The sequence below is a fragment of the Salvia hispanica genome, chromosome 6 (assembly GCF_023119035.1).
Source record: "Salvia hispanica cultivar TCC Black 2014 chromosome 6, UniMelb_Shisp_WGS_1.0, whole genome shotgun sequence".
In the NCBI taxonomy this organism is placed as follows: Eukaryota; Viridiplantae; Streptophyta; class Magnoliopsida; order Lamiales; family Lamiaceae; genus Salvia; species Salvia hispanica.
This window is the reverse complement of record NC_062970.1, coordinates 16,277,138-16,303,345: the sequence shown is the minus strand read 5'-3', so window position 1 is coordinate 16,303,345 and position 26,208 is coordinate 16,277,138. Positions and strand designations below refer to the sequence as shown.

Genomic DNA, 26,208 nt, shown 5'->3' with positions numbered 1-26,208 from the left:
TTTAGTGGTTCTGGGCTATTAGACGGATGATATAACAAAATAAGTAAAAAGATGTTTTAGTTTAAGAAGGCCCAACTACGAAATTGAGGTTTCAATTTTAGTGGTTCTGGGCTATAGACGGATGATATAACAAAATAGGTAAAAGGATGTTTTAGTTTAAGAAGGCCCAACAATTCTGCAGAGTAACTTGGTTTTTATCGTGTACTATTTTTTTGCGAGTGTGACAGGATACGTGTCAAAGCAATTTACCATTGTCGTTATAAAATACTCTCTCCATCCCAGATAGTTTATCTTATTTTTCCATTTTGATCTGTCTCACATAATTTATTCCATTTCATTTTTTATGGGTCTTATATTCCACTTATTCATTTCTATTCAAATTTTATTATAAAACTAATATATAAAAGTAGGATCCACATTCCACTAACTTTTTCAACTCACTTTTCATTACATTTCTTAAAACTCGTGTCCGATCAAAGTGATACAAACTATCTGAAACGGAGGGAGTAATAGTATTATTAATTTATAAAACTTGAATTTATGTGATAATTTTTTTCTTTTCCTAGGGATTGTTATGGTAAAAATATGGCTCCGTGAATATAAAAAAGAATCCAACAAATCAATATATAAAATCAAAGGTACATCCAAAAATCTCAACAAACAATGCTATCACCTAAATACCAGCAAATACATAAAATTACAATAATATATAAATATGGGCTGCAAATGCAAACACGGGAAAAGGCCCAAACAGAGTAATCTAAGCCAACAAAAACATCAAAGCCCACCCAAAAAGAGCGCCGCCATAGATCATCTGCACTGTATTTGCTCCGCTCTGCCATATCAATTTTCAAGCCATTAAATAAATCAGGTGCAACCAAAATTATCCGTTTTCTAAATAATCAAAATGTTAAATTTGATCCGAAATTTTTTAATTTCAAATTTAATTTATTTATCTTCAAAATTAGGATTTTCGGTTTGTTTTTTTTCTTTAAACCAAAAAAATTTCATATTTATATTTTTAATATATAATAACAATTTTTTAAGAATATAAATAATTTTTTTTAATAGTAGCAATATTTTATAAATTTTAATTAAAGTATTTTTTTAAAAAGTATTTTTTTTTAGGATTTTGTTCGCTACCGTTCAGATTTATTTGTAAAAATGTGGCATTTATGTAGTTTTAATTAAAATAAAATATGCAGCATAAGTTAGTAAACTCTTCCTACCATTAGTCAACTTGGACTAAGACCATCTCCAAGGGTATATTAAAATCTAAAATGGGATAGATACTTAGCTTCAATAGTACTCCAAAATTATTTTCATTTGTTGTTTTTGGAAAAAAAATACTTGTATTTAGGTTTACACTAAACCAAATCCAAATTCAAAAGTTTTTCAATTTTTGCGAGTGAAAAGAGCATATTCTTCTAAGTTTGAGTTTAGTGTAAATGGTTGGAGTAAAATCATATTTATTGTGACATTTACCTTAAAATGAATTTGAGTTTAGCGTAAATGGCTGGAAATGCTGGATCAGGTAAGTATTAGGTGGTGTGTTTTTTAACGTGTGTTTAGACAAATCTTATAACCACAAATATAAAGAGACAACAACAACAAAATTAAGTATTGGAGAATATCAACTACTACTATGAATTTGTACACCCGCGTCCGCGTGTGTGTTTTCCCAATTTAAAACACAATTAATTAATTAATTAATTAATTAATACTACTGCTATCATTTTAGTGATGTAAGAAATGAACGGTAGAATAGCCATAGCATATAGAGATGAAGTAAATGGTGAAACGAACCTGATCTGTGGCGGATGGAGCCGGGGAGAGCCCTGGGATACTAGGTCCCGGAGCTCCCGTTGGCGGAGCCGGAGGGCTTGTTTGCGATGGTGATGGAGCCGGAGCTGGAACCGAAGCTGGAGGGGAAGCAACCGGAGCCGGCGTAGGTGCAGCCGGTGGAGGAGGAGCGGCGACCGGAGTAGCAGCAGGCGCGGAGGCTGGCGGTGGTGTTGGACTAGCGGTGGGAGTGGGCGGAGCAGGGGTGGCAGTAGGAGAATTGGCCGGCGATTGGGCGCTGACGGCGGCGACTCCAATGCAGATGAGGACGCTAAACATTAGTATGTTGGGAGCCATTTTGAAGGGAAATGCGGTGGCTAACGTGCGCACCTGGGAGTGAAGGCTAAAATGAGGAGACAAGCCAAGATCCATGTATGTTTGTATATATAGCCTATAGGAATAGGAGGATACAGATTTAAAACCATCCAACTGTACATACGTTTAGAGGAATTTGTATATAAAAAATAAAAGAGGGCACTTTTATATGGAGTAATGAATTTAGTATTTTTAAATTAACATATTTATTTATTTTCATTTGCTAAAGAAAAAATGGTTAACAAATTTAAATGGAATAATTTTAATGCATCATCTAAATTGTGAATAATATTTTTAATAAGAGGAAGAAAGTAGGAGTAATAAAGCTCACATCATATTAAAACCAAAACAAAAATAATGCATGTACGGACGACATGAGCAACGGCCCACCGCGTTTGTGGGCCTATTTCTGTTACTGCAATTCAATGAGTTATTAGACTCTCGGGTCCGGCTATAATTGGCTTTCAAATTACAAGCATTAGTAATATATTACCCCCTCCATTCTTTATTAATAGAGGTATTTTTTTTAGCACGAGGTTTAAGAATAATGTGTTAAATGAATGGTGCAAAAAATATGAGAGAATAAAATAAAAAAGAATAAAGTAAAAGAAAAAATTATATTTTACCAAAAATAGAAATGACTCAATTAATTGAAACTTACCAAAATAGAAAATTGACTCTATTAACATGGAACGGAGGGAGTAGTACTTAAAAAATCACGATTGAGAAAAAGAATATTGTACTACTATGCTTAGACAGCAATTTACCACCTTCTGTTTAATCATTTTTAAAATTAATTGATGATTGCGCCCTCAATAACCGACACCTTTTGCTAATTTAGCTATTTCTTTCATCATTTCTACAGTATTAATTTTATTTTTGACTAAATATGATGCAGCTGTTTTAATTATAAATACTAATAGTAGGAGTAGGAGTAGTAATTTAGAATTAGAAGTTGGATATCATCATCTGGTTTAAAACCATGGACATGCCTTTTGTGAAAAGTGATCTTTATTTGAAGAAAAAAGGGTAATTTTGTGGACAGCTGTGGAAATTAAAGTGACAGAGAAACTAACGTGCATGATTGATGGGAACGTAACATAAATCGCACCCAACTCCAGCGAAATGCTGTGAATCATGTTAAAGGCTTCGATTTAATGTTATAGCGACGTCCTGTTTAATCCTCATCTATATACTATTTTGGCGTTCGGTTGTCATAACTAATAATCATGAGACTATCCATCTAGGATTAAGTTGTGAGATTATTTTAGTTGGAGGGGAGAGGTTATGACTAATTATCATGAGACTATCCATCTAGGATTAAGTTGAGGGGGTTAATCTTATGAACCAAACATGATACTCGTACATATTTAATCTTGAGATTTAGTCTTGCCAACCGAACACTCCCTATATCTATAGATATATTATTGGTATAAGTTAACAAACTGCCATATGAAATCAATTATAAATCTGCACGAGGTACTTTTGATAAGAAAAATTATACGGTACATAATTCTTAACTAGACAGTAATAGTGTCTAAAATACAAAATTTTATCAAATTCTCTCCCAAGTCCCAATTGATTGGACCGTATGTGCGATGATTTACTTCACGGGCGACGTCTCTGGTTGAAGTCCAGGATGGCTCAGTTGCATCAGGGAAAAAAATAGAAGAAGTATGATAGTGGTTATCTATAGATATGGATATATAATGGAATTTATGAATACGTTATATAAATGTGTAGTTCCATGTAATGACAGATTTAGCTGAAGGTCGACCGATCCATCAACCACCGTCATTCTAGAAAGTCAAAATACTAGTTTTACTTAGTTGTAGTAGTATTAATTTTCACTCTTTACACCTTTTTCATATATTTATATCTGGTCATTTGTTTCATTCATATTGCTTACCATAACTAAAACTGTAACACGACTGGTAATGCAAACTTGAGCATTAACTACACATGCATAACTTAAGTGTATCCATAACATATTTTTATTTTCTATTTTCAGGTTGGCCCCTTATTTAATACTCCAGCCAAGTACAGTACATTTCAGTTCTGGATTAATTATAAAATTACCATTAGTTGCATAGAATTAATGATAATTTTATAATTAATCATTCCAATAAACCGTCTTTAGTGGGTTGTGAGTATTTTAGGCGTACTTGTTTGTGTTTATATGTGCATTCATATGTATACTACTATAAGTTTCACAATAATTATTTATTTAACTTTTTCTTAGACTTTTATCCTTTATTTTATTATCTATTTTATTTCAACACTTTTTTCGTTCTACTTAATTACTAATTCATTTATTCATTACTTGTGCTAAAAAGAAATACCTTAGCTTAGATGGGATGAAGGAATATGACATACTTACTAATTTTTTTGTGACAAGTTAATGTAATTTGAACTCGATATGTTGCATGTTGTAACAAATCATTCCACCGCATATGGGATTGCATAATTTTAGCAACATTGAGGTAATTTTGCGGCCGGAGCAAATAGTGACTTTTCATTACTTGATACGTAATTTTGAAATGGAAAAAACCAAATAAAATGAAAAAGGATGGCGTGGATTAAAAGGAAAGGTGAATTAAGGTGGCAGTTTGGTGAGGCCACAAATTCATGTGTCAACAAAAGTAGGAATGATTATTTTGTAGTAGTCATCATTAATAACGAAATTAGCCCCACCAATGTTTTTATTTCACGCTTCCTCTTCTTCTATAATTACTGTCTTAAATATTAATTAATGCCACTGTTTATCACACTTATGTGGTGGACCGGAAAAAAGCAACTCTTCCTATTATTATCTTTATTCACATCTGTTTTACACTAGTAGTATACATTAATTTTTGTGAGGTTGTGTTTTGAATTATTCAATTAAAATGTACTACTCCATTAAAAAGATTTATTTGGTTTCGATTCAATCAGTTTTTAACTATTCTTGGCCAAACCATTTCTGTAATTACTTTTATCCTAAATTTTCAATTTTATATATTTAAATAAAACTGAAAATAGAAAAGGTAAAAAAGTGGCAACACATGCGGCAAATTAAGCAGGCCAAACATGGGCATTGTGGATTTTATTTGGGGCTGACAAAATAATCACACCCACGACAAGCCGCAAATGAAGGCCCACAAATATACGTAAGTTTGGTTACATAATCGAGTCTGATCTTTCAATCTTCCAAATCCGTTGTGCAAAAAACTGGCTCGAGAAAGTAGAAACGGTGCCGTTTGGCAACTGATCAAGCCTCGGGGTATAATGAAGTAGCCGGATTTGCAGGCGCAACAAAGATCCCCCGTGCACATAGGTGATCGTCGTACATTAAACAACACAATATTCAGAACCACATTTTGTCTCTAGTAAGCTCTATCTCTGCTTAAATTTCAGCCACAAGTGATGCATTCATTTTCAACAAAACTAAGACCATGCTTGGTATGATGGAATGGGATGGAATGACATTCCTACCTTCGTTCCATTCCTTTGCTTGGTAAATTTTTTCCTTAGGAATCACCATTTCATTAGGAATGATCATTCCATTCCACATGGGAATACCCAGTGGCGGAACCAGAAAATCGAATAAGCCGGTGCTGAAAATAAAATAAAAATAAAATTAAAAAAATACTAATAATAATAATTATTATTGTTTTTTTAATTAATTAATATTCCATCCATATGTCATTAGGAGTCCCGGTTCACTTTTACTATAAATGGTAGGTAGTATATACATCTTACTATTCACTAACTCATTGCACTCACATTTTATTATAAGTATATAAAAATGAGTTTCAGTTTCACATTCCACTATTTTTTCTCAACCACATTCCTTTATATTTCTTCATAAAACTTATGCCGAACTTAAATGAGACTTCTAATAACGAACGAAGAGAGTATTGTTTTAAGATTAAGAGGATAGTTATATTTGAAAAAAAAAAGATGAGTATGTTGTATGTGTCGAGCAATTGAGAAATTGTACTTTCATTTCTATTACATTACAGTCAACTAAATAATTAATCGTGGAAACTCAACAATATTTGGACAAAAGTCATATGCAATGTATATTTCAATACTAAGATGAGTATAAAATATATATTTATTTGTTTATAATATTTGATAATACCATCCTCATCACTTTTTTTTTATTGTTCAAAAAATTCTCTGTTAAGTACATATTTGGTTGAGATATTTGCAATATGCTTTTTACTTGTGAATACGATATTAGTATATTCTGATTTCATGGAGTAATAAATTAATATCCAAAATATGTTAATCGAAGTAGTAATTAATTTAATATTATTATTCTGTAAAAAATTAAAATAGCATAGAGTGTGTCAGACATCTTTCTCTCTTCTTGTTCTGTATATCTATTGTATCTCTACTTTTACACAGTGACTCTTATTTCTTCTCTCCCATCTCTCTAAAAATCATACTACAAGAAGAACAGTTATGGGTACTCTCTTCAATTTCTGCCCCAAGCACGCAATAATTATACAGTGTCCGGCGCCGGCAAGCCCCCGCTGGAGCGGGGGCTTGTCCCTTACTAGTTCCGCCGCTGGGAATACCCATTCCATCCATTTAGCTAAGGAATGGTCATTCCATTCCATTTCATTTTCCTTTCTTTTAATTTTAAAATTTAACAAAATTATATAAATATTATTTAATATTATATTTAAATTTAATATCATCTCTCAATTTTAGCATAAATTAAAAATTTAAAAATTTTAATAATTGAAAAAAAAAACACACACACACAGCAACTCACACAAACACACACACAACAACTCACACAAAAACACACACACACACACACAAACACATAGCAACACACTCACACACACAGCAACTCAAACAAAAACACACCCACACAGCAACACACAAAAAAACACACACACAGCAACACACAAAAACACACACACACCAAAAAACACTAGCACACACAGCACACCAAAAAACACACGCACACACAACAATACACACAACACCCCAAAAAACACACGCACACACAACAATACACACAACACACCAAAAAACACACGCACACACAACAACACATACACCACATATACACACACTCATTTACGTGTATAATTCAACTTAATATGATCCAAAATATTTGACAAAAATATTTTTAAATAAATATTTTTTTGTATAGAATTAATATATTAATTATTCATATTTCATTTCATTTCATTCTTATATTATTCGTAGTTACCAAGCTTAGGAATGAAATCAATTAAGGAATAACAATTCCATTCCATTTGTAAACCTTACATTCACCAAGCACAAGAATGGAATGGAATTGTTATTTCATTCCCATCTTCATTCCATTCTCTCCTTATTTCATTCCATCATACCAAGCATGGCCTAAATATTTCGGCACTATTGTAGTAGTAGTATTACAATTGTATGCTAGGGTATGTTTGTTATCTATAATTTTTTTCAAAAATTTCTCTTTTTTCTTTCATTTCATAAAGTTTTAATATTCTTATATTAATACCTCATAATAATATTATGCCTCGTTAAAATGAAAATAAGTTATGACGGATTCAGACAACAGAATTTTATGGGGTCAGACACATTAAATGGTATTGCTAACTCGTCAACACCATTTGTCATCGTCGACAGAAAAGTTGATCTGAAGTTTCCACATGTACCGAAGATCACATCGAGAAATCTCTGAGAAATATAAGGGATGATGCCGAAGATGGCGCCATATATGTGTTCCAATGAAGAAGAGGAACCAGGACGTATGATAGATGTCAATCCCACTACAAAACTGCAAATATTCCCACTAAATATGCAAACAATTCTTTATACAAATCAATTTAGAGAAACACATCCATACATAATTTATCAGATTTAAATCGGCGAATCTATCATGGAGTTGTAGAGCTATATTCTTTCTTATTAATTAGTATAAACAAAATTTTGTTTTTAAAAACTCGAGACGTGACCCACCTTTTGTGACCCAAAGGGAAGATTTTTATTTTTTGGGTTTAAATTTGTCTCCAGCAAAACTATTACTGACCATAATATTATCCCATTGAAATTTGAAATAAAATAAATATCGATTAGCCATTTCTAAAACCCTGGGTTTTCACTACACTCTCAATGGCGGAAAAGCTAGCTCTCCCTCTTATCCTCCCAAATCCCCCTCCCTCTAAACCTCTCTTCCAAGACTTGCCTCCCTCAGCCGCCGCGCCTCCTCTCCCCCCTCCCAACTTATCCCCTCTCTTCCACGATTACCTTTCCCAACAAAGCCCCGCCACCACCTCCTCCCACGACCCCTTCTCCCTCCAGCGCCCACGCCATCGCATCGGCAAGCACCGCGACCCCAACAAGGGCAAGCCCTGGCTCAATCGCCGCCTCTCTCCTCTAGGTGAGCGCACTCTCCACTCCCTCATCAATCCTCAATTCAATCCGGCCAAGCTCCACCAAGAGCTATCCGCTTTGCTTAGGTATAGAATTGAAGACTCCGAATTTTCTGAGGATTATATAGATGCTGTATTTTCTGATTTATTGGGTATAATTAAGGGTTTGGGGTTTCATAAAAAATGCGACTTGGCTATGAGTGTTTTCGATTGGATAAAGAATCGTTCGGATTCGCAGAAATTGATCAATGGGTCTGTCGTAGCGGTGGTGATTACTATGTTGGGGAAGGATGGCCGGATTTCTGCTGCAGCTTCTCTGCTGCATAATTTGCAGAAAGATGGATATGGGATTGATGTGTATGCTTACACTTCCTTGATTACTGTTTTTGCTAGAAATGGGAGGTATAGGGAGGCTGTAATGGTGTTCAGGAAAATGGAGGAGGAGGGTTGCAAGCCTACTTTGATAACTTATAATGTGATTTTGAATGTTTTTGGCAAAATGGGGATGCCTTGGCACAAAATCATGGAGGTTTTTGATGGTATGAAGAGCTCAGGTGTCGTTCCTGATGCTTACACGTACAACACCATCATAAGTTGTTGTAGGAGGGGATCTTTGTATGAAGAAGCTAAAGTGATGTTTGAGGAGATGAAATCAGCTGGTTATGTGCCCGATAAGGTTACTTATAATGCTTTGTTGGATGTTTATGGGAAGTCGAGGAGGCCTGAGGAGGCGAAAGAAGTTTTGAGGGAGATGGAGGTTAATGATTTCTCCCCGAGCATAGTGACTTACAATTCATTGATATCTGCTTATGCTAGGGACGGTTTGTTGGAGGAGGCGATGGAGCTGAAAGATAAGATGATGGATAAGGGGATCAAGCCGGATGTGTTTACTTATACTACATTGTTGTCAGGCTTTGAGAAGGCTGGGAAGGATGATTCTGCGATGAAGGTGTTTGAGGAGATGCAAGCTGCAGGCTGCAATCCAAACATCTGCACTTTCAATGCTCTGATTAAGATGTTTGGGAATCGTGGCAAGTTTACGGAGATGATGAAGATTTTTGATGATATGAAGGCGTCTGGATGCAAGGCTGATGTTGTTACTTGGAACACTCTCTTGGCCGTATTTGGGCAGAATGGGATGGACACGGAGGTATCGGGAGTGTTCAAGGAAATGAAGAAGTCGGGGTTTGTGGCTGAGAGAGACACGTTTAACACGTTGATTAGTGCTTATAGTAGGTGTGGAGCTTTTGACCAGGCAATGGCTATATACAAGCTCATGTTGAAGGCGGGGGTTGCCCCTGACCTATCCACGTACAATGCTGTTTTGGCAGCGTTGGCACGAGGGGGGCTGTGGGAGCAGTCAGAGAAAGTGTTTGCTGAGATGATGAACGGAAGGTGTAAACCTAACCAGATGACCTATAGCTCGTTGCTTCATGCGTATGCTAATGGGAAGAAAGTCGAGAAGATACACGATCTTGCTAGAGATATATATGATGGTGCAATCGAACCACATCCTGTGTTGCTGAAAACCCTTGTTCTGGTCTACAGCAAGAGTGATCTCGTACATGAAACAGAGCAAGCCTTCCTCGAGCTGAGGAGGAAAGGCTTCTCCCCCGACGTGCCTACCCTAAATGCTATGGTTTCAATATATGGTCGGAGGCAGTTGCTCGACAAGGCCAATGAGATCCTGAACTTCATGAAGGAGAACGGGATCACACCTAGTCTAACAACATACAATAGCTTGATGTACATGCACAGCCGGTCTGGGAACTTTGAGAAAGCTGAGGAGATACTGAGGTATCTGGTGTCGAAAGGGGTGAAGCTCGATATCATCTCGTACAATACTGTGATCTACGGCTACTGCAGGAATGGCCGAATGAAAGATGCATCGAGGATATTCGAGGAGATGACTGCATCCGGGGTTGCCCCAGATGTCATCACATACAATACCTTCGTTGCTAGCTATGCTGCAGAAGCGATGTTTGTGGAGGCCATTAGTGTGATCCGGTATATGATCAAGCACGGCTGCAGGCCGAACGAGAGCACGTATAACTCCATTGTGGATTGGTACTGTAAGCTGAACAGGAGCGAGGAAGCCATGATGTTTGTGACTAATATTCGCCAACTGAATCCTCTGGTATCAAAGGATGAGGAAACCAGGTTATTGCAGAGGCTGACAACGAGATGAGAGGGTTGCATCCCGTCTCTACCATGAAACGAGCCTCTCCATGTGTGGTGGGCGTCGCCAGAGATAGGTCGGAGTTGGGTGTTGCCAGAAGGACAGATATATGTGTGGAGGTAATGCCAAATTTAGCAGATATAGATGTGTATCACTGTTCCATTGCAAAACTACTTTGATTTGCATTGTGATAGGAGTACTACATAGGTGATGGATTAGTTATGTATATATATGCATATAGTAAAGTTTTACAAACTAAATTTAGTTGCTAAATATTGCTTAATTTTGTTATTGTATTTCTCTAATTATATGCGTGTGATGCTAATATAAATGAAAGGGGTTTTATGAGTTTATAGTGCTTGAAAAGTAGTCTTATGTTTTGAAATACAGTTTTTTTTGTGTGTGTGTGACCATTTAAGCCGGTTGAAATAATGACCTAGACACATATATACATAATCGCTGCATCCTCATGTTTGGGAGTTTCTGACTCAAGAAAGTGAATGGGAACGCGACTGAATTTATTAGCAAATCTTGTATCTATAAAAGCTAACTACTCTATTTAGTGATCATCCCAACTACAAATTTGAGTATTACTTCCCCTCTCTCCCTTAAAAATGAAAACTGTTGAAATGACAAGAAATTTAATGCAAAATTGGTAAAGTACGAGAGATAGAAAGAAAATTATGTTACTAGAAAATGGTTCACGCCTTATTGGAAAGAAAGAAATTTCCTAAGAAAATTTCTATTTTTAGGGACGAAGGGAGTGTTAAAATATACTACTCCCTATGTTCTTACATAGTATTGTGATTGAACATGTGATATTCTCTTATTTTAAACTTTTAAGCATAATTAACGCAATACTCCTCTATTTCATGATAGTTGAGTTGCATTTCTATTTTAGTTATTATAATGATAGTTGAGTCGTTTCTTTAAATAAAAATTAATTTTTTTTCTTCACTTAACGTCTAAACACTTACAATATCTTAATATTTGTGAAAAAGAATGCTCCAACTAAAATGGAACTGGAGGAGTATATATACTCCTCTAGTCATCGAATTATGAAGAGTATTAATCAATGAGTGGGAAGTTAGAAGTGAAAATAATATGTGCGATATCAACATGAAGTACTTTCTAACGGGTAAATCGACTCAAAAAATAACGGGCGCAAGAAATTATTGATGATGGCGAAACTTGCTACAAAGGGGGTTTTGGGCAAGAAGCTTCACCGAAGAGGACTATAGAAACGAGGTTAGAGAGAACAAAAAGGACATTAGTCAGCCACTTCGTTAGAGGAGGTGTAGCCACATTTCTATGTCATTAGTCAGCCACTTCGTTAATTTTTTAAGCATGCATACACTAAATTCGTTCAGCGATTGTTTATGACATTTAGACACGTGTGTGACTACATTTTTTTACCATCACACATTTACGAACAGATATTCCCCCTGTCTCAATATATATGCAACATTTGCTTTTTGGCATAGGATTTTATGCAGTGGTGTTTTGTGAGTTAATGAAAAGAGAGTAAAGTAAGCGAGAAGAAAAAGTAGAGAGGGTGTTATTTCCATTTTAGAAAAAGTTTCATTTCTAATGGGACAGATGGGGTATAAGTCATTAAATTAACAATTAATTTTCAAAGTTGCAAGATATAAATTGAGGCCTCTGAATTTTTCCACTAGATTGTGACAATTGAGTTTATTGGAACCACGTTTATATTATTATTAACTGATAACAACGGAGACGATGCAATAATTGAACAATTAACATGGAAATTGTTTTCTCATTCGTCTCTAAAAGTTGAATTACAGACAAAAATCTGTACACGGAATCTTAAGATATTAAAATGGTTTCATTTCATTAATGAATTAATTAGGCACTTCTGTTTTTCTCCATTAAAAGAAAGATCCGTGAGCTAAGCTTCACTGTCGCAATCTCCCTCACAGATTCATATTCTTCTCACGATCCAAACTGGAGTAACAAACATACCCTAATCCTCCGCGATTGAAGATGAGCTGGTGGTGGGCTGGAGCTATTGGCGCTGCAAAGGTAAACAATTACTCAATCTTCACTTTTCTAGGTTTATGATGAAATTGATTTGTGTTTCCACATGCGAATTTTGCGTAATTGATGTAATTTGATGTGTAAATAGAAAAAAATCGATGTAGATGAGGCACCGCCGAACTACCAGAGCGTGGCTCTTGTGGTGGGGGTGACCGGAATCGTTGGGAACAGCCTCGCGGAGATCCTTCCTCTCTCCGACACTCCAGGTGGCCCGTGGAAGGTTTATGGCGTGGCGCGCCGCCCCCGCCCCTCCTGGAACGAGGATCACCCAATCAACTACATCACCTGCGATGTATCCGACGCCGACGACGTCAAAACAAAGCTATCCCCTCTCACCGATATAACCAACATTTTCTATGCCACGTGGACTAACAGATCCACCGAGAAGGAGAATTGTGAAGCTAATGGGGAAATGTTGAAAAATGTGCTGAATGTTGTCATCCCTAATTGCCCCAATTTGAAGCATATCTGTTTGCAGACTGGTAGGAAGCATTATCTCGGTCCATTTGATTCTCTAGTGAAGTTTCAGCCTCATGATCCTCCGTTTACCGAGGATTTGCCTCGATTGGATTGCTTGAATTTCTATTATACCCTAGAGGATATTCTGCTTGTGGAAGCTGGGAAGAAGGAGGGTTTGACTTGGTCCGTGCACCGCCCTGGGGTTATATTCGGGTTCTCACCGTACAGCATTATGAATTTTGTTGGAACGCTTTGTGCGTACGCAGCTATTTGCAAGCATGAGGGTGCGGTTTTGAGGTATCCCGGTAGTAAGACTACTTGGGATGGATACGCGGATTGCTCGGATGCGGATTTGGTTGCGGAGCATCAGATATGGGCAGCTGTGGATCCTTACGCAAAGAATGAGGCGTTCAATGTGAGCAATGGCGATGTTTTTAGATGGAAGCATTTCTGGAAGGTGTTGGCGGAGCAGTTTGGGGTGGAGTGTGGGGAGTATGAGGAAGGGAAGGAGGTTAAACTGCAGGAGTTGATGAAGGATAAAGGTCCGGTTTGGGACGAGATCGTGAGGGAGAATGGCTTGGCGCCTACCAAGTTGGAGGATATTGGGCATTGGTGGTTGATAGATGTTGTGTTTCAGAATGCATGTTTGCTGGATACAATGAACAAAAGCAAGGAGCATGGATTTCTTGGATTCAGGAATTCCAAGAATTCCTTCATTTCTTGGATTGATAAGGTGAAAGCTTACAAGATTGTTCCTTGAGTTGAATACCTGCTTGCTCTATGCTTGGTGAATGAATGTGTTTTATTAGTGTGTGATGTATCATTTCTTTATTGCACGAAACAGAATAATGTTGTATAATAAGATTGATTTCAATTGGGGAGAGAAAATGATGCTGCATTATGGAAGTATACATAGTTGGCGGATGTCATTTTCTTATGTGAATTTGGTGGTTGTTTTTGCTTCCTGGATCATTGTATCTTGCTTCTCGGTATATGTAAATTTCAGTGTTTATATATGCGAGTATTTTTTTCTTCTGGATTTTAGTAGTCATTGATCATTCGATTGTGTGCTTTTTAATTTGTTGTGATCCATTCCTTTGCCCTAAAAGGAGACGAGCACAATAATACTCAGAAAATAATCTGCAGGTGAACTAAACTATCAGTCTATGAGTAACTCTGATAGCAAAAACTGATTTCAGACCAAAAAAGAACAAAAAGAATGTGTAATTGATGTTAGAGCCTATGCTTCAAAATTAACTAAAATCCTTTTGTACTGTATTCTATTTTATCTACACCAACCCTGTATACAACATAAACTGTTTTTTGAGTAATTCAGTATAACACATTTGCTCGTGATTCTTTGTTGGGAAAGATCCTGTCGCTAGAACTTTCCATCGTTTCATCCGAGTTATGGGAATGGATATCAATAGGCGGAGAAGTAGATCCAACTGTGCCTTGCTTATGCTTAGGAGTGGAGATTGTTGTTTGGTGATCAAGATACATCACAATTACAGTAATGTCATCATGGAAATGCCTCCTCACACCCCTCTCGATCTTCTTGATATCTTTGTACCTCACTTCTCTCTTCTTTGCTGCTTCCTGAATGGCAGCTGCAACCAACCTCTTGGCTATTCCCTGCAAAATTACACCATGAGATGTGTAAGTTGTTTAGTAGGCCATGGCTGGTATAAAGCATACGTCGAAACAGTACAAATTTATCACGGTGTTTGGCAGATACTGGACACTTACAGCTCTTGGGTACTTGGAAACTATTTGAACCGCTTCATCATCGCTGAGTTGCTCCCACAGACCATCAGAGGCAAAAATAATAAACATATCTTGTGGTCTCAGCTTTCTGGTTACAATGGAAGGTTCAGCCGACATAAGAGGTCGCTTCATGGGGACAAAATTTCCATACTGCTGGAAAATAGGGTCTCTGTGAAACTCGGGCTTCTTCAAATAGACATCACCAATTGATCTAGATACCTGAAGAAAGATAACAAAAACATTAGGGATTCAACTTCACATTTGGCTTCATGTCAATAAACTAGAAAAAGGAATGATTAAAGATAAAACAAAGACACTAACTCTTTGTCTCACCATGCCAACATGAATATCTCTAAATCACAAGGAATGAAGGAAAAATAGATCCTAAATGCTAAATGAGCTTCTTTGAAGTCATTAGGATCTTCGAAGTAGTCAAAAAGAAAGGCATGAGACTATAGAGCCACCAGGATCACAACACTTTGCTTTATGATCTTAACATCATCTCATGTGTGGAAGGCATCTACTTCAACTTCAGCTACATGAGATATATGGCAAGGAGCAGAGGATGTGAATCCTGGCAGAGTAACCAAGACATGATCCTTTAGCAAATGAACTTATTGTGAGCTTTGCTGCAGCCACTCACACAAAAATAGTCTGAGATACAAATTTGGGAGAAAAAGAAAGACTGAACAGAAACAGATGATAAAATCATAAAATCAACTCCGGGTGATTGCTCTTTCAAGTTGAGCAGTAGGATCTAGCTGAAAGAGAAGCAGCCAAGAGTTCTGCCGATGAATCGCATGTCTTTAGTTCAAAGCTAAATCTCTTGGCCCGTTTACTATAATCGGTATCAGTACTTGATTGGATTGGATTAAATAATAAGTTTTTCTTTAATAGAGAACACAGTGAAATGACTACTAAACCTTAAACCAAAACACTAGAATGAATACAATATGAAACTAGTAGAAAATTGTCTAATGCCCCAAAAATATGGTTTTGTGAGGATTAACTCATTTCAGATGCTTATAAATTTGCAAACAGTCGTTCCAATAGTAAGTTAAATAGATGAAGAAAAGCACCTGAATGATTCCCTTGATTCTCCAAACCCCTCGGCAATAAATCACAACAGGTGAATCATCAGGATGAAGAGCTTCAACCTCCCTCCTAACATCTTCGGACGAAACATTATGGTCTGTAGACAACCTCTCCGCTACTAACTTCTTCTCTCCATCAAAACCTCTGCGACCGAGAACAGCTCTTGAATCTCCCAAGTTTGCAACATACAATTCACCGTTTGAAATTGCACCAACCAAGCAACACGATCCGACTGAAGCAATCTGTGGTTTGATTGGCAATGATCTCTTCACTAAGCGAGTGAAATCCTCTTCAGTGGCATTGAAAGCCTTCTTTATCACATCCGTCGATAATCCCCCTTGCTCCTTGGAAAATTCTGCACATCACAAATCGACGAGATTAAAGAACATTCTACAATCATAGATTCAATCTCGATATATTCTATTTCTCCGAGTTCAGAGCTGGATCAAAATTCAAAACAATCAAAAATAACAAAAATACTAAACAACACAATCAAGCAAAACCTCAAGTGAAAAGAAAGAAATAGAAGCGGAATTGCAGGAAATTACTGTGGAGATGAGGGAAGAGGTGGCTGTTGACAAAGCGGGAGGCCTCAGGTCCACCGTGGCCGTCGTAAACTCCGACGTAGGTGGCGGAGGGGGAGGTATAGACCTGGCTCTGATCCTCTAGGTTGGAATTGGCCTGGACGACGGCGATCGAGAATTCACCGGAGGCGTGGGGCTTCAATTCGGAGTGCCAGAGCAAGGCGTCGGCATTTCGGAGGCCAAAGCAGCGCAAACAGCAGGATCGGAACATGATCCAATAGGCTTGGATTGAGAATCGAGTATGGTTTAATTGTAGGTTGAGATTTTGTTTTGACGAGCTTTATTTTATTTTGTAGAGTGGAAACACTCCGCGTTTATAAAAAGGGAAGACAGAGAAAGCAACTGAGTGATGAGACGAAGAAGGAGAAGAAAGAAAGAAACAAAGGCAACACGGCGCACCAACTGTAGCAACGCGCTTTTCTCTTTTCTTTTCTCTTCTCTTTTCTTTTTCAATTAATTGAATACCCTATTTAGATATTAAAGTGTTACATTTGTCACATATTTATATTTATGTAATATATGAGGAATATTCATTATTTATATTTAATCCATTTTATATTTATCTTCATGCTTCATAGTATTATAAATTGTTTACGTCAACCATTAGATTTATAATTTTCTTTACCTCATTATAGCAGTATGACATAATATTAGCTTATTTACTTGTAATTTTTAGTGAGAACAGAGAATGTTATTTTACTAACAGCATCTCTAATTATTTACACTAAATTTAAATTTATTTTTAGTATTAATGTCATAAAATTAAATAGTAATTTTAATTTAATCATTTATGGAGTACTGAATTCAAATTTTAAAAATATTCTCTATCCACTAAATACTAGTAGTATTTTAACTCACAAATTTTAAAAAGTGATTTAAGTTTGTTTTAGTGTAAATCTAAAAATGAGTCTATTTTACTTAAAATCCAAATAGAATTGATTTTAATTAGAGTATTAATGGAGTTAAATATCTACTTTATTTTGGATTTTAGAGTATCATTGGAGATAGTCCTATCAAAGTTTTGTTATGTTTGGTTCATTTCATTTTCTGATTTGTGATTTAAATACTAGTATTGTTATAAATTATAAAATCGGAAACTTCTTTTAATATAGTAAATCGCTGAACATTTGTTGACTTGATCCAATTTTTAGGTTTATCTATTGTTGAAAATATTTTATTTTAAAAGTGATTGTAAACTATATAATCAATTTTTTAATGACAATCAAATGATTAATCCATGCATGATAACAGATAAATATTACTCCTCCACTACTATTTATGAATGCAGTTAAGTTGGATCGATTCAAATCTTTTGGTGAACGCATTTCCCAACAAACTAATTAGAAAGATTCCTATCTTCTTTCTTTATCATTTTGCAAAGGATAGACATCCAAACTTTAATGTGAAAAAGAAACACATCAAATTAGAATAATACAATCAAACTATATAAGTATGTTATAATCCAAATCGTGTTATTCGTGGATATTGGTTGGTTAAACTTATATCTTCGAGATGGATTTTGAATTCAAATGGAAAAGACAATTGATTAATTAGTAGAGTAAGTGTATATGTCATTACACACTCCCCACATAACACGTTACTAAAAAGGTAGTGGTGCTTATTAAAATAATTAATCTTCACTTCAACATAAAGGTAATGAAGTAAATATATTCAAATAGGGTCGAGTTTGGTAATATGCAGTGTGAATATAAATTTTTTTTTTCTACCTTTTGTGGTTTCACGACAATTTTAGGATTGCAATGCTTTTTCTATTTCAAATAAAACAAGTACATACTTTATTTTGTTGGATTTATATCTAATTTCGATTTAACAAGGATTATTGTTGTTGACTCACTAGCAAACCACTAAAATATTACTCCAACGTTGGCACTTGGCAATAACCACAAGGAGTATATAGTTGAGGTTGGCAATAACCCAACGTTGGGATAATTTTATTTGGACGTAAAAAAATTTTCATTTATCAATAAAATGATTCAATTTCTTAAGTCAAACCGTTGAGTTGAGTGGGTGGCTAATAGAAATGGCTTTTACAAAAGCGACATAATTTGTGGATTTATTTCTTATAGAGGAAGAAACTTATCGGAATCACATTAGGTAAGTTTAATACTATGGATTTGGGTAAATCTTCAAATATTTATTCGTTTTTGCTCTCGTTTTCCATTAATACTACATCCATATATGTCGTGTTGTACTTTAGATAAATGTACTATTGGGTACAAGAATAATACTATAAGAAACATAACTTTTACATTAAACGATTCAATGTTATCCATATCCTTGTTTGAGTTAATAATCGGTTAGACTAATTTCACATAAATAAATAAAAATTACTTCTATACTTCAAAAGATTGATTCAATTAATTTTGAATTCAGATTTAAGTTTGTATTAATGTATATTTACTCCTTTTTAAATTAATTTCAACGATGTAATAAATAATATATTGATTCAATTTAACCGAAACATGGCCTTAAAGATCGGTAATAAGAATTTTTAATCGAAAATGCGAAACATTTAGATGTTTATTTTTCCCCCAAAAGAGCATACTATGATATTGCGAAAATATCTGTCACTCGTGACTTCAACATCGTGGGACCATGGAATACTAGAATTCATAACCTAAATTTGACTCGTTCCTATGAACTATTTAACCCTATAATCACATAGTACCAAAACTTGAATCTTCTCTCACGCCAAACCACATAATAAGAGAAAATGATAGTACTATTTTAAAAGGGTATGGATTCAAGTATAGTCGAATGTAATATGATTCGTCTATCTTTAATTATAAGATTAAATGGAATTGATGTTTGTCTTTGGGTACAAAACAACCGAACAACCTCAAATCCTTGGGTTAGCTGTTCCATCATTCGAGGTAATGAATAATTAAACGCACACAAAATGAACAATTAATATTCCCTTCACCCCGCATTTAAAGAATCTTTTTTTCCTCGGCATGGGTTTTAAAAAATTATTTGACTTTGAGAAAAAAGTAAAGAGAGAAAGTGAGTGGAATGTGAGACTCATTTAAAGTATTAGTTTTAGAGCATCTCCAATAGCGGCTAGCTCGTGTGCTAGCCGGTCGGCTAGCCGAACTACTGCGACCGGCGAGCGCCGAATCGGCTAGCCATTAGGCGAGCGCACGCCGATTTGAAGGTGCTGGCTGCCATTGCAGGCTGGCGATCGGCGAGCGATCGGCGAGCGCAATTTTTTATTTCTTATTTTTTATTTAAAATTTTTAAAACACTATATATTCGCGATTTTCACGTCATTTTCATTTGCACCACTTGTTTTAACGAGTTCTCTCTCTATCTACATTTCTGTATAAGAGCAACATCGAGAGATGGACAACAACAACCAGTCTACGCCGGCGACAAGCGGGTCTCAGACTCCCACGGTACCCGTGGGGTCTGGATGGGGCGAGATGGGCGGGGCGGTACAACATGTACCCTTGGCAACAGTTGATGGGATTGATGGCGGGCGAGCAGGCGATGCTGGGCGGGGAGGCCAATGGCGGGCAGACAATGTCGGGGTGGAGAGGTACGCCGCAGATGATACAGCAGATGATGTGGATGATGCCGGTATGGCAGGGGGGTGCAGCTCGGGATGCAGGGGTCGCTGGGAGGGGGGGGGGACACGGTCTATCGTCCCACTCTTGACTTTTTTACGGCTTCGTCTCACACATCGACCCCGGTGGAGACGCAGTTCACTGGGGATGACCGTTTCTTATTAAAGGAGTTGGGGAACGATATCGATGAGGCGGACACTCCTGTTCCAACGGGGGGAGCAGAGCGGGGTCAGGCCACGCCGAAGAAGAAGAAGAACAAGGGGAGGAGCAAGGTGGTCGGCTCGTCGCAGCCGGCTGTTGACGACACCCCCGCACAGAGGAAGTGGACGGACGATGAGAACGTCGCCCTGTTCAAGGCGTGGGTGTCGGTTTGCGACGATCCTGCTGGTTGCGAACAACCAGAGGATCGTCAATATGTGGACTAAGATTAGAGCAACCTACAAGGAGGAACTGCCCGCATGGAAAGGACTTCACCGGGGAGGAGTGCCGGAAGGCGTGGGAAGCCGCATCCGGGCCGCGGTTGGCGGTCTTCCAAGATTGGAAGGCCGCAACTGACCCATGGAGAAGAGGTTTCTTCACTCGATGTGGAGGTCCCAGGTGGCGGCGGCAACGACGACGAGGAGTAGAGAGGCGGGGCTCGTGTGTGGAAGCCTGATTTTTTTATGTTATGTAATTTTTTTATTTAATGTAATTTTTTTAATCAATGTACCTTTTTTTATTTAAATGAAATTAATGAATTTTCCCGTATATGTCTCGTAAATTTATTTCCGTAATTTGTTATAAATTTAATTCCGCAAATTGAATTATTTTTATTGCGGCTAGCTTGTGGCTAGCCTTAAGCTAGCCTATTTGCTTAAAATGATGATGTGGCAAGTGAAATTTTATTGTTGATGACGTGGCAGGGAGAGAGAGTGGCTGGCCTAAAGCTATTGGAGATGCTCTTATATTTGATTGTGTGTGTAAAAAAAGTTGGTGAAATATAAAATTCGCGTACTAAAAATGGAATAAAGTAAATGATTTTATAAATTATGGACAACCCAATATGAAAACTAATTTTTTAAATAGTGGACAGAGAGGAAAATAGCTACCTGTATATTTTATTGGACAACCCAATATGAAAACTAAAAAATTAAATAGTGGACAGAGAGGATAGTATAATAGCTACCTGTATATTTTATTGAGTTTAATGCATTAAATACTGTATTTGTAATCCTCTTATGAATGCAGACGCGCTATTCGAAGTGTGATCATGGATTGCACTCGACAAATTTTCATATTGCTAAAACGCAAGAAAGAGGCACTCTGGTCTGGACTAGGGGTGAACCAAATATTCGAAATCCAAAAATTCGATTTGAATCGAATCAAAATTTAAATTCCGGTTCATTTTTTTAAAAAGAAAAAACAAATGTTTGGATTGGATCAAAATATAGTATATATATAATAAAACATGTGTTGAACAATTATGAGAGTATTAGTTTTTGGATTTTGATATTGAACTCTATGATTTTTATACTCTCTCTGTCCCACATAATTTACACACTTTGACCCGACGCAAATTTTAAGAAATATAATGGAAAGTGAGTTGAAATAGTTGGTGGGATATGAGTCCTACTTTTAAAGTATTAGTTTTATAATAAAATGTGAGTAGGATTGAGTTAGTGGAATATGAGGTCCACTACCAAAAATGGTAAAAAAGTGAAATTGGTAAAATTATGTGGGACGGCCCAAAATAAAATACTGGATAAAATTATGTGGGACGGATGGAGTAATATTTTTATGCAATTTTAAAATTTCATATCAAATCAGATTTTATAGTTTTGGATTTTGAAATTTTGAAAAAAATTCGGATTGAATCAGATTTTTTATTATTATTATTATTATTATTATTATTATTATTATTATTATTATTATTATTATTATTATTATTATTATTATTATTATTATTATTATTTTTAAATGTTGAATTTTAATATCGGATCGAATTCGAAATATAAATGCTCACCCTGTCATGATGGTGGAATTTTTGGACAAGCATTTTTGGCCTTGAGACTTAGGGTGAAGGTTGGGTTGTTATAGCATCCAAAAGTCGTAATGAAAACTCCGGTTTGGCCTCACCTATACTTAATTGCATATAGTAACAAACAGGTAATAAATTCTCCTGTGTTCTTGTCTTTTTGTGACCGAGTGTTATGCTCAACATATTTTTTAGAAAAAAGATAAATTGTAAATATAATATCCTTAAATTTTTAATTTTAATTGAATTTAATTCAAAATTAATTATGTTATTTATTGTATAATATGTAGCAATAAGAAAGAAGTGATATAGAAATTTTATGTCAAATTGTAACATGATTTCGAGCTTGATTTGAATTAATTATATAATATTTAGTAAAAGAATAAATTTTTTCTTAAATGTACAAATATTTAAGTTCAAAATTTCAATTTTTTTTTTGAAGTGTTGCAAAATGATTAGTATGCAATTTATTTTAATTCCATCAATGTTTATAAATCGATTTTCAATGTAAAATGTTAAAAAAAGTTCGATTATGTGCATACAATTATACTCCCTCCGCTCCCGATTAAGAGTCACACTTTGACCGGACATGAGTTTTAAGAAATGTAAAGAAAAGTTTGTTAAAAAAGTTAGTGGAATGTGAGATTCATTTTTTTATATTGATTTTATAATAAAATGCGAGTGAATTGAGTTAGTGGAATGTGAGACCTGCTTACTATTTATGGTAAAAATGAGGTGTGACTCTTAATTGGAGACGGACCAAAATGGAAAAGTGTGACTCTTAATCGGGATGGAGGGAGTATATGATTATCGCTGCCCTTTTTTTTATTCCTTTTTTTTTGTGACTGGGTGTTATTTTTACATATATTTTTTTGTATAAGGAAATTATTACAAGCATTTAAGACTATAACAAGGAATTCTTGTTCGTATCAATAAATCCAGCCGTAAAAGGTTGAAACAGAGAGTCGCAAAGAAAAATGGATTGTGAGTACTGAGTGGGACAGAGTCGCTATGAAAAACTAATTGAGTTGACTGGCTTCTAATATAGTATTACTACAAGGTAGTCAAGGAAGTTTTTCTAAGGGTGCTTTCAATTTCATGATATTATTTGTTACACATCATTTTCATGGGACAAACAGTTATAGCCGAATGTTGAATCATTCAACTGGGGTACCGCCAATCTCTCTGTTTACTTTAAAAGCCTTTATTCTTAGAAGTTTCAGATCTTACCTGTCCAAATCTACCTCGCTCAAACATGAAACACGACACACCAGGTGGGTCCTGTCCCGGGTTGAATATCCCCCAAACAACCTGCTGCTTCCCAATTCGTCGACCTGCATTTACTTGCTACAAAATATCAACATAGAGTGCTTATCACTTATCAGCAGTATAAGTAGTAGTACTAACATTAGGGCTGCCTGCAAACATCTGGTAATTAAATGATGCTAAGCGTTCATTTACTAATGGGAATGGTATGTAAGACGAAACGGATGATGGCTGACAATTACAAACCAGCTACATGCGAGTCCAGTTATATATTCATGTCACCAACATAACATAATGCAGTAAGAGTGTTACTTCACATGAGGAACAAGTGTGTTCGAGTCACATTAGGCGTCAGAGTTGAAAGAAAAAATTACAAGACAGGATTTCTCAATACACGCTACAGAAGAACGATCACAACACACTAACACAGACATGAAAAAGCTAGTGTATGGCATTAGACAAGACCTTCTAACAGATCAACATTCTGGATCCTTTTTAACTCTGCCAGAAGTTACATCAATACTCCTACGGCAATATGGGCAGTCTGCACAAGTCCGAACCCACGGGTCCAAGCAACAAAAATGATACCTGTGCCCGCACGGTAGACATATCAGCTGATCTCCCACCAAGAAACTCTCCAGGCATATGCTACACTCTCTCGATGCCCTAGACACGTGCTGCTCGTCACTTTCCTCTGCGACACAGAATACCTCGACCGGCAAACAGCTTAGTGCCTCTTGAGTAAGTCCTGGAGGCCTCTTGTTCAGATGCTGGACAACTGAACTGGGTAAGGGAGCCGCTGCTGCGAGCCACTCCCTAGATATTTCTGTTTCCCAATCCCCAGCATCCACGAGCCTGAAGTCATCCCCCATTGCATAGTCACTATGTTGGCTACTAGATGAGTTCCTGTTACTCCGCCTATACAAAGAAGCATAGTAACCAATTAGAAAGCCACTAATACAAACGTAAATCGCTTTAATTGTGTAAGGTCACTAAATTAAATGATATGAAAGGGCTTCAAGAAGGCTAACACTTAAAGGTGTAAATGGGCTAGAATATCAAATCATGAATCAAAAGTCCAGTGTCCTTACAAACATACATGTTCAGCAGAATAAGAGTTGCTGTGGAGTAGAAGGAATAAAAAAATACAGAGAAAAAGTTCGGGAACATAATTATGCAATGGTAAGGTTTAATGACTAGTGTGCAAACAATTAGTTGACACAATTATGAGTTTTACAGTTTACTCTAGTTGACACAATTATGCTTAGAGGGCTGGGGGTGGGGTTTCAAACATCTGAACCAACCTGCTACCAGAGAGTGTAACACCTCTCAGTCGTTGCAGAAGTCTTTCTCTAGCAAGCAGCACGGCTCCAGGAAGCCTGTCATTCCCACTTAAAGACAGCCTATCTTGTGGATTAACTTGAGGTTCAGGATGGACAACATTGCCTGGAGAAAACAGGTGGTTGCCATCTTCAGGTCGAACCGTTTCACGTTCCTGTTCACAATGAAAGGATATGCCAGCCAATGGTTCAGAAAGGTTTCTCCTTGAGAAGTATTTACATATGGTAGATGTAAAAAAACCAACACTCGGAGGCGCTGCTAATATCATAACATTAGACAAAATTGAGCTATTGCTTGCAAAGTAAAATTAAGAATTGCAACGGAAATTGCTGAACTCATTCGCAATTGTGTGTTTAAATAAGGAGAAGAATACTAAATCCAAAGCACATAGTGAAAACAAGAAATGGCAATGCTCAATCTCCGGGCTCTATGCTAACATACTCCAAAAACTCAGCCCTAATTGCTACATAAATTGCAATAATCGCAACGAAAGGACCAACAAAAACTGACCGGAGGTGGATGAGAAGAGCGATGGAACGAGGTCTGGCGCGGGTGATGAAGAGAGCGGCGCAACGGATTGCAGCCGTCGGGATCGAGACGATCTCGGCGACTGTGATTTCCTCCTGCAGGGTTGTTGTTGCGGCGGCGGCGATTGATCCAGAGAGGCGGCGGTGGAGAGCCCAAATCCGACCCAACGCCAAATGAATCGGAATGACGCCCAATTCGCGACCTCCGCTGGTAGAAAAGCTCCGAAGCGCTCGTCATGCAACTCCGATTAGCAGCAGATTTCCAATGGAAAAACAGTTATGGCAGTTGAAGGTTGAAGATTGAAGTTTGAGAGAAATTCGGTAGATTTGAGGTAAGAGAGGAAGTTTTTTTGGGGGAAATTTTGGGGGCATCCAATTCTAATCTCTCACTTTTGTCTTAAAATTGTGACGCGCCCACTGCCTACTGTGTAACAACTCTTTTAGCATAATTCAACATGAAATAAACTAAAAAAATAAGCATACCATAATTTGTGTAACATAACTTTGTATATATTTATTTTGATTCCAATAGCTAAAAGTTGTACTCCAACTGCTCCAACTTCAACATCAAATTAAATAAAATACTAGAAAATTGAGCATTAACTTATAATTTGTAAAATTAATGATATTAATAAATAATAATAATATAACTTCATATATAAAATAAAAATAATAACATTAAGGTGGATTAAATGGAAAATCGTAATCGACAATGATGCTAAAATATGTAATTAGCAGTTTGGCACTATTTATTGCTAAGTCAATTCAAAAGTTGAAACAAAAATTTAATTCAC

General features: G+C 36.4%; 5 protein-coding genes across 9 annotated transcripts; 2 read left to right on the top strand and 3 right to left on the bottom strand.

Moving 5' to 3' along the window:
- Positions 1-600: 600 nt before the first annotated feature.
- Positions 601-2,268, bottom strand: LOC125193444 (classical arabinogalactan protein 4-like). The gene is made up of 2 exons (XM_048091232.1): positions 1,807-2,268; positions 601-835 (listed from the first exon to the last, which is right to left on the bottom strand). The coding sequence occupies exons 1-2, from the start codon at positions 2,212-2,214 to the stop codon at positions 761-763; spliced, it is 483 nt and encodes a 160-aa protein (XP_047947189.1). The 5' UTR covers positions 2,215-2,268; the 3' UTR covers positions 601-760.
- A 5,999-nt stretch (positions 2,269-8,267) lies between these two features.
- Positions 8,268-11,064, top strand: LOC125196237 (pentatricopeptide repeat-containing protein At5g02860). 2 transcript variants are annotated; one of them, XM_048094669.1, is made up of 2 exons: positions 8,268-8,621; positions 8,928-11,064. In XM_048094669.1, the coding sequence occupies exons 1-2, from the start codon at positions 8,275-8,277 to the stop codon at positions 10,720-10,722; spliced, it is 2,142 nt and encodes a 713-aa protein (XP_047950626.1). In that variant the 5' UTR covers positions 8,268-8,274; the 3' UTR covers positions 10,723-11,064. The 2 variants fall into 2 exon arrangements, with proteins under 2 accessions (XP_047950626.1, XP_047950624.1); XM_048094667.1 differs by having other exon boundaries at positions 8,268-11,064.
- Positions 11,065-12,475: 1,411 nt separating this feature from the next.
- LOC125192282 ((S)-8-oxocitronellyl enol synthase ISY1) lies at positions 12,476-14,268 on the top strand. Its single transcript, XM_048089816.1, has 2 exons — positions 12,476-12,759; positions 12,863-14,268. Exons 1-2 carry the CDS (start codon positions 12,721-12,723, stop codon positions 13,991-13,993), a joined length of 1,170 nt encoding a protein of 389 aa, XP_047945773.1. The 5' UTR covers positions 12,476-12,720; the 3' UTR covers positions 13,994-14,268.
- Positions 14,269-14,440: 172 nt separating this feature from the next.
- Positions 14,441-17,007, bottom strand: LOC125192283 (probable protein phosphatase 2C 63). Its single transcript, XM_048089817.1, has 4 exons — positions 16,644-17,007; positions 16,080-16,450; positions 14,983-15,219; positions 14,441-14,868 (listed from the first exon to the last, which is right to left on the bottom strand). The coding sequence occupies exons 1-4, from the start codon at positions 16,888-16,890 to the stop codon at positions 14,566-14,568; spliced, it is 1,158 nt and encodes a 385-aa protein (XP_047945774.1). The 5' UTR covers positions 16,891-17,007; the 3' UTR covers positions 14,441-14,565.
- Positions 17,008-23,224: 6,217 nt separating this feature from the next.
- LOC125191974 (probable E3 ubiquitin-protein ligase RHY1A) lies at positions 23,225-25,820 on the bottom strand. Of its 4 annotated transcripts, none has more exons than XM_048089418.1 (4): positions 25,398-25,820; positions 24,851-25,041; positions 24,135-24,464; positions 23,225-23,623 (listed from the first exon to the last, which is right to left on the bottom strand). In XM_048089418.1, the coding sequence occupies exons 1-4, from the start codon at positions 25,650-25,652 to the stop codon at positions 23,530-23,532; spliced, it is 870 nt and encodes a 289-aa protein (XP_047945375.1). In that variant the 5' UTR covers positions 25,653-25,820; the 3' UTR covers positions 23,225-23,529. The 4 variants fall into 4 exon arrangements, with proteins under 4 accessions (XP_047945375.1, XP_047945376.1, XP_047945377.1 ...); XM_048089419.1 differs by having other exon boundaries at positions 23,226-23,614; positions 25,398-25,819; XM_048089420.1 differs by having other exon boundaries at positions 23,507-23,627; positions 25,398-25,818.
- Between the last annotated feature and the right edge of the window lie 388 nt (positions 25,821-26,208).

Bases quoted from the DNA above. Each gene is read 5' to 3' on its own strand.
- LOC125192283 (XM_048089817.1), bottom strand. From the start codon at position 16,890: ATGTTCCGATCCTGCTGTTTGCGCTGCTTTGGCCTCCGAAATGCCGAC. The intron at 15,220-16,079 runs GTGCTTTTCTTC...ATCTTTCTTCAG, and splicing joins GAATCAAGGGAATCATTCAG to GTATCTAGATCAATTGGTGA. The intron at 14,869-14,982 runs GTAAGTGTCCAG...GTAATTTTGCAG, and splicing joins TTTCCAAGTACCCAAGAGCT to GGAATAGCCAAGAGGTTGGT.
- LOC125191974 (XM_048089417.1), bottom strand. From the start codon at position 25,652: ATGACGAGCGCTTCGGAGCTTTTCTACCAGCGGAGGTCGCGAATTGGG. The intron at 25,042-25,397 runs GTCAGTTTTTGT...CATTGTGAACAG, and splicing joins GCTCTTCTCATCCACCTCCG to GAACGTGAAACGGTTCGACC. The intron at 24,465-24,850 runs GTTGGTTCAGAT...TTCTTTGTATAG, and splicing joins GTTACACTCTCTGGTAGCAG to GCGGAGTAACAGGAACTCAT.
- LOC125196237 (XM_048094667.1), top strand. From the start codon at position 8,275: ATGGCGGAAAAGCTAGCTCTCCCTCTTATCCTCCCAAATCCCCCTCCC.
- LOC125193444 (XM_048091232.1), bottom strand. From the start codon at position 2,214: ATGGATCTTGGCTTGTCTCCTCATTTTAGCCTTCACTCCCAGGTGCGC. The intron at 836-1,806 runs GTTCGTTTCACC...TTGATATGGCAG, and splicing joins CTCCATCCGCCACAGATCAG to AGCGGAGCAAATACAGTGCA.
- LOC125192282 (XM_048089816.1), top strand. From the start codon at position 12,721: ATGAGCTGGTGGTGGGCTGGAGCTATTGGCGCTGCAAAG. The intron at 12,760-12,862 runs GTAAACAATTAC...ATGTGTAAATAG, and splicing joins GAGCTATTGGCGCTGCAAAG to AAAAAAATCGATGTAGATGA.